At 40.4% G+C, this 7,096-nt stretch overlaps 1 protein-coding gene across 1 annotated transcript; it reads left to right on the forward strand.

The window, feature by feature from the left end:
• Positions 1-2,780, forward strand: LOC110612593. Its single transcript, XM_021753372.2, has 2 exons — positions 1-400; positions 1,659-2,780. The coding sequence occupies exons 1-2, from the start codon at positions 113-115 to the stop codon at positions 2,505-2,507; spliced, it is 1,137 nt and encodes a 378-aa protein (XP_021609064.1). The 5' UTR covers positions 1-112; the 3' UTR covers positions 2,508-2,780.
• Positions 2,781-7,096: the final 4,316 nt, after the last annotated feature.

Here is a 7,096-nt window from a genome sequence, read left to right on the forward strand (position 1 = left end):
ATTTTCTGTTAACCCTCGTAGCCAAAACTCTATCCTCAGCGACCCCACCTCTCTCTCTCTCTCCTTTATGTCTAAAACCTCTGCACAGAAAAAGTGAGGGCTGAGAGAAGCCATGGAGAGGCTTTTATGCTCTTCTTCACCCGCTCTCAGATTCCACCTTAAACCCACTCCATTTCTTCCTTCACTGCCACGATTTCACTCGCCTAAACTTGGGTTACCCTCTCTATCACGCCCCGACTTCAGGCGACTCAACTTGGTCTCCTGCAACCATGAGAACCCATCAACCCCTTCAATTGAACTGCCTGCTCTATCTCTTCCCCTGGTTCACTCGCCAACTGGGTCAACTTTAAAATCCCATTTTCCCCAACAGGTCGCAAATGGATCTCCTGTGCAACAAAAGGTATGGATCTTCTCTCAATTATTTGGTCAGTAGTGTGAGAGTTTTATGTGTTTTAATTATGTGGGTCTTTTGTCTTATTATAGTTTCATTATTATGCCTAATGTTCAACTAGGACGTGCTGAAAATTATTTTGAACTTTGAGGACTGCTTGATATATATAATGATGAAGTTTTAGATTTCAGTTGCCATATTAAGCTTAATCAGTTTGTGAACAAAAGCACTGGTTTCATTTCATGAAAATGATTCTCCAACCATCAAAGAATACGGTGAAAAGAGGTCAATTTATGGAATTGGTATAAATACCTGTAGTATTAAGCATCATGAGGCTATCATTCAAATGAATTTCAGAAGAAGCGGAAGGAGGGGTAGATGAGAATTTCCCAGAATTGAACGTCTTCATAGCATTTTATATGAATTTGGATGCTAGGGAGATGCCATGTTTTAATAATTGCTTCATTGATATTTGAGTAGAGGAACCATGTATTTTTATTTCTGTACTCAAGTCCTATCTACATGGTACTTTCAGTTTGCCATACCATCGAGTTACATCTCAAATTTTTATTTCAGTCATATCCCTACAAGCCATGCTTTGTTGATTATTAGTGAAGTGAACAAATTTGTATTCAGTTCTATTCGTTCATATACATTATCTTCCTTGTGTTAGCATTAAGAAATTAATTTGTCCATGAATGTCTAGTTTATTTGTTGTGATGAAGATCAATATATGGTAGCCCAAGTATGAGTTTCTTAATCCCATCTCATGTTTACTTGTATATTATTATCTTGTAGAATTTGATTGTTGGTTTATTTTCTAAAGTTTCAATGAAAGAGTTGTATGAAACATTCAATAGATTCCTAATTTTTGAAATACAGTAGTGTTGCATATGTGTAGTCTTTGATGTTTATATCTCAGACATTCCATCATGGTAATACTGGTGACACTGAATTTTTTGATGCCTTGTCATACCTCTCTTCTCTCCTTACTCTGCATCTATTATAACTTGAAATACAAATACCTTGTATATATAGTTTGTTACCTTTATAACAACCAAAGCAGAGTTATATAACTATCAGAAATATTGAAAATGCTTGTGCACTAAAACACTTTCATAATGTTAAATGAGTTTGAATATACATACATATACACACACACATATATATATACACACTTAGTTGAAAAGTTTTGGTTGGTTTAGCATTGGTTTTCACCTTTATTTGATGAGTATATTAAATAACACGTGTCCTAAAAATTTTGCAGGCAGTTAATCTTGGGACTTTTATAGTACTGTCATCTGTCATCATATTTTTAATCCACCCAGTTTTTGCTTCACCAGCTTTTGCAACCTTCCAAACTGCTGCCAAGACTCGGGGGCCTGCTGGTGCTGGTGCTGCTGCAGTAGGGGCAAAACTTTTGCATACTGAATTATTAAGTAGTGCTTGGACTGGTTTCTTTGCTGGTTGCTTACATACACTGTCAGGACCAGACCATCTTGCTGCTTTGGCACCACTATCAATTGGTCGTTCTTGGGTGGAAAGTGCTGTTGTTGGAGCTCTTTGGGGCTGTGGCCATGATGCTGGTCAGGTTATATTTGGCTTGCTGTTTCTATTGCTTAAGGATCGTCTCCACATTGAGATTATCAGAACTTGGGGCACAAGAGTAGTTGGTTTTACACTACTTGTTATTGGTGCTATGGGAATCAGGGAAGCTTCAGAGGTCTCAACCCCATGTGTTGCCCTTGAAAATGGTGAATGTGATGTTACTGTTTATGAATCACTAGAAATCCCAACGCTGGGGAAAAAGAAAATAGGTTTTGCTACTTTTGCCACTGGTATTGTTCATGGGTTGCAACCAGATGCATTGATGATGGTCTTGCCTGCACTTGCATTGCCTTCACGATTGGCTGGTGCTGCATTTCTCATCATGTTCCTATTAGGGACTGTTGTTGCCATGGGAAGCTACACTGTATTTATAGGCTCATGTAGTCAGGCATTAAAGGATAAAGTACCGAGAATTACTGAAAAACTCACTTGGATTTCTTCTCTCATAGCAATAGCTCTTGGCCTGGCCATTATTATTAGTCAGTTTTTTGGATTTAGCTTGTATTAGTCCATCTAAAACAGGCACCGTGATTCATATTAGCCAGCTACCATTTAAGTGTTAGAGAAAGATCTTTAGGAAGGAATAGTCAATTTATTTTCAGCCAAAAGAGAGAAAAATCTGCTTAGCTTCTTATCTCAGTGAGAAACATCATTTTTACTCTCTTAGTCTGCTTGAGATTGTAATTGTTGATATACAGGTGAAGCCTCTATCTTTAAGAAGTCCTTGTAGTTGAACAATTTGCTGTTATTCATACGCCTAAAGTTGAATTATTTGATGCAATACATTTCTTGCACTCCTCATTCAACTCCTTATATGACTGTCCTTATGGGGTTCGCAATTGGTGGCCGCCGAAACAGTTGTTGTCATGTTAAGCTGACCTTCTGTCTTTCTTAGTTTGTATAGTGACATTGTTATTCTCCATTTCCTTATCGTCTTTAAATTCAAGTCTTCTATTTAATATTTATATATTAAATATAAATTAGATAAATAAAAATGTAATATATATATATATATTATATTAACATATTATATATTAAATTAATATGTCATTTATTTATATATTAATTTTATTTATATTTTCTTTATTAATACATTGATATGTCATTCTTCAGCTGGTTCTGAGTTTCCCAAGCATATTAGAGAGAAATTATTATGAGTTTAGAGGGAAGCATAATGTATGGGTTGACATCATTATATTTCCAATTGAATACAAATTCTCCAAGGAGATCAGTTGATTTTTGTGTATTTGTATTTCTGGTTCTTATCAAATGGTATCAAAACATCATTCCTCGGCCATGGCAGATGACACTTTCTCATAAATAGAGGGAGGAGATTGCCAATCTAGTATTAGAATCTAAAAGGAGATGAGAGGTACAACTTGAGTCCAGGTTGCAGGATGAATGGTCAAAATGCATAAATGCATAAGCACAATGAGCTAGAAATGTTGGTGAGCAAACATAGAGTGAAAGGAATGTAGAAGTAGTTAATTCATAGGAGAGCACCACTAAATTGGAGTTCGTCAATTTTGATAATGAAATTTTGAAGGGTTGGTCGTTGAGAGCTAAGTACTTCATTGAAGTGGAGAACACAACACTAAAAATAAGGTCACGGTGGTAGTCCTACACTTTGAGGGAAGAGCTATATAATGGTATCAAGTTGATATGAGAACTAAAAGAACAAAAGCTTATATTGATTGAAAAGAGTATGTGAGGTCAATGGTAGCCAAGTTTGGTAACTAATCTTATAATCTATCGGCTAAGCTAAGCAATTTGAAGCAAGCTGGTACTCTCTGAAAGTGTACCTAAATGCCTTTAGATGTTATGATATCCAGAAAATAGAATTTACTGAGTATGTGTGAGTTTAATCTGGAAGAACCACGTTTCTTCCTTTTTATTTCTATCCATAACTGTCACCCGATTATAGTGCCATCTGTCCACTCAAATCCGTATATACGGACATGTCAGCGTATTTCTCTCTGTCAGACGATCATTTAATTCCCCCGGCCGCATGCTGATAGGGCTGCGAGGTGACTGGGTCTACTCTCCTATCATTTGTCACGTCACCAGACTAGGCTATATTCTAGTGGACCTACACATGTGATCAGTCTGGCCTGCTTCATGTCACCGGACTGGACCGCGCAATATTGGACTGATTCGCTTGAAAACAGTCTGATGGGTTTTGGACATGTGTCCTTCTCCAAGGCCCAGTCTCATCTAGAATGTAAGAAATCCGGATCTCATCACCTTTAATGAAATTTACCCCAAAGTTAGAATTAATAAGTAGCAGTCTCTGAGTCTAGACTTAATGGTGAATCACAAGCGCCAATTAGGATGTTCAAACTTACTAACCTAACTAAAAATATTTGCTAGCAAGGCTACAACAACTAATTGTAGCAGTCATCCAGCAAAACCAAAACCTATTAGCTATTCTACATTCACTTTACCTACTAATAACCACAAAAAACCTCTTACCCTAACGACCTCCACCACTCATAAACCACCCTCAAATGCCTGCAATAAGTTAATAGGATTTGGATAGAAGTGGCTAATTGATAAAAGTTAAAAACTTGAAACTAAAATCACACAGAGAAATGAACCAAGAACAGAACAATATATCCAATAGCAGTAAGGAATTTGTGCTATGGAACTCTTCATTAACCAATAGCAATACAAACACAGAGGAAACTAACTCTCTCTAGTCCCAAGCCTCAAGGTCGTAACTAACAAAATAGCAAAAATAAAATATCCCATGATGATCTGAGATCCAATGAAATAGGGTTTTACAAGGGTTTTGTATTACTGAATAAGGCCTAAGTTTCCTGAGGAGGAGACTCCTCTTTTATACATTGTCTTGCTTACTGGTGGCGTGTGAAGGTCTCTCCAGGATTGGGCCACGCGTCTCTGCCATGCGGATTCGGAGGTACTAGGGTATCAGCCGCCTGCTCCATGCGTAACGGCCTCTGATTCTCCTCGTGCGTACGTTCGAGCGGATCTGCCAGGCTGTCTGGTGAATATTATTCCGGATCCTGGGCTGGGCTGAGAGTTGGGCCGGATATTAAGCTTGAGTGGAGAGGGTCTGCTTCGTGCGGGCCGGGTCAGCTTGAGTGAGGAAGATGGGCCGAGTCCGGCCTTGAAGGAAGGAGACGAGCCAGGCTTGTTATGCATATCAGGTGTGTGGACCCCTACATCGTGGGCCTTGGGCTGTGGTCAAACCCCTGGTCCAGGGTGAAGGAATCCAGCGGTCATCAATTGCCCCTTCACCTTCTCGGCAGTTATTGCTCCAACTGCCGAGGGGGTGAATACCAAGAACTATTATGATCGCGCCTGTTCGGGTTCAGGTGCCTTAATAACATCCTTTCATCTTTCAGTCGTTGCGCAGTTTCTGAATTCTATCTGCTCTTTCCTCTTTCTGTCTTTTCTCTATTTTTCTTGTCCTCTGCCGCCTTTACTTTCTTGTCATCATTATCTGGACATCTCCTTTCTTTCCTTTTCTGTGAATATCCTTTTAAAAATCTGACGCCATTAGCTTAGAGTCTAGTGTGGCTCTGTCCCGTGCTAAGTCTTCAGGCTCCGAGTATATATCAGCGCCAGCTTTTATTCATTCTTGAGCCTTCTGTTGAAGCGAGAAATTCTCGTTTTATCTGTGGCAGGTTTATCCGACGCCTTCTTCAAACAGATTGCCTTGTGCCCCAGAGGTTTGCCTTGATTGTGCTCTTATCATCTCAAGGGAGAACTGTTTCTGACTTGTCCCTGTTTTGAAACTTTTTGCCGTTCCTGAGATAAATATGGGTCAGTTCAAAATTCTTGAAAATTTGATGTTACCTCTAAGGCATCTGAAGGGTGCATTGAAGATCCTTCGGGTATGGCAGGCGAAAGGCGGGACCATCCAGCAAGCTGTTGAGACTGCTTTACCCAGGTCGTCTGGCCGGCCTCCTCCTCTGCTTGTTGTCCGGGCTCCAGAGAAGTTCTGGACTGTTGAGGGGTTGGATCTAACTTCGCCTCTTTCCGTAGAGAAACAGGGAATTTCCTCGATGCCCCTGTTGTCCTTTTTTGATATAAATGGGAGTGGCGCCGGCGCTCAGCTTGTTGTTTTTTTGGTGTGAAGTACCAGTATTATTATGCCCTTTGGTGTGAAGTACTAGTATTACGTGAGACTGGGATCTGCTGCACTCAGTCAGGTCTCCAGCGATTTTTTCGAATGTGTACTTCGCGATCTCTTCGGGGTCATAGCCTCGAAGACTTATGTTTTTCATGTGTGGTGCACGGCCGGCATACCATATCTGAGCTTGTTCGAATGTACCGTGCATCACATTTGGGTAACCGGACGTTCGCCCGGGGGAACAGTGAGAAATGCTTATGGGAATCAACTTGTTCAGTTCCCCTGTAATAGCGAGACAGATCTTGGCCTTTTCTGAAAAACTCTCATTCCGAGCTACGAGAAGTCCTCCGAGCTGAAGACTACAATAGTAGGGTAGGTGATAGTCGTAGATGAGGAAGTATCTGGATATGTAAATTCTTTAAGGATAGTCTTTCATCCCGTAGTGTAGGCCTTTGTAACGTGCTGTAATGTGCTTTTCTTTTAATGAAGCTCTTGTTCTGATCTAATGCTTAAGTTGTTCTTCTTTTATCATGTGTGAAATACTTTAGGTTGCTCGCCTTATAATTTTAACCGACTGAGCTCTGTCCTGCTTTTTCCCGAGCTAATCTAACCTATCTGCGAGCTCTGATGAGTTGAACTCCGGATCCACTTAGTCGACTGGGCTTCCCAGTTTTCGAACTGGACTGTCTGACCGACCTGTGAGCTCGGTCTTTACTTCGATGAATTGAGCTTTGAGTCTCCTTCATCCGTCCGGGCTCTCAGGTCATGTTGTCCGAGCTGAATTGACCGACCTGAGAGTTCTGTCCTTGCTTAGTGAAATGAGCTCTGAGTTTCCTTTAGCTGGCCGAGCTCTCAAGTCATGCTGTCTGAGCTGGACTAATCCGACCTCTGAGCTCGGCTTCTGATGAGTTGAACTCTAAGCTTTCAGCTTTGTATGACTCCGAGGTGCTTTTGGCGCTCCTTTCCGATCTCCCACCCTTTGTTTAATAGCGGTAAAT

The sequence above is a fragment of the Manihot esculenta genome, chromosome 4, assembly GCF_001659605.2.
Source record: "Manihot esculenta cultivar AM560-2 chromosome 4, M.esculenta_v8, whole genome shotgun sequence".
NCBI classification, from domain to species: domain Eukaryota; kingdom Viridiplantae; phylum Streptophyta; class Magnoliopsida; order Malpighiales; family Euphorbiaceae; genus Manihot; species Manihot esculenta.

Excerpts from the sequence above, each read along its gene's own strand:
- LOC110612593 (XM_021753372.2), top strand. The coding sequence starts at position 113 with ATGGAGAGGCTTTTATGCTCTTCTTCACCCGCTCTCAGATTCCACCTT. Across the intron at positions 401-1,658 it reads GATCTCCTGTGCAACAAAAG|GCAGTTAATCTTGGGACTTT; the intron begins GTATGGATCTTC and ends AAAATTTTGCAG.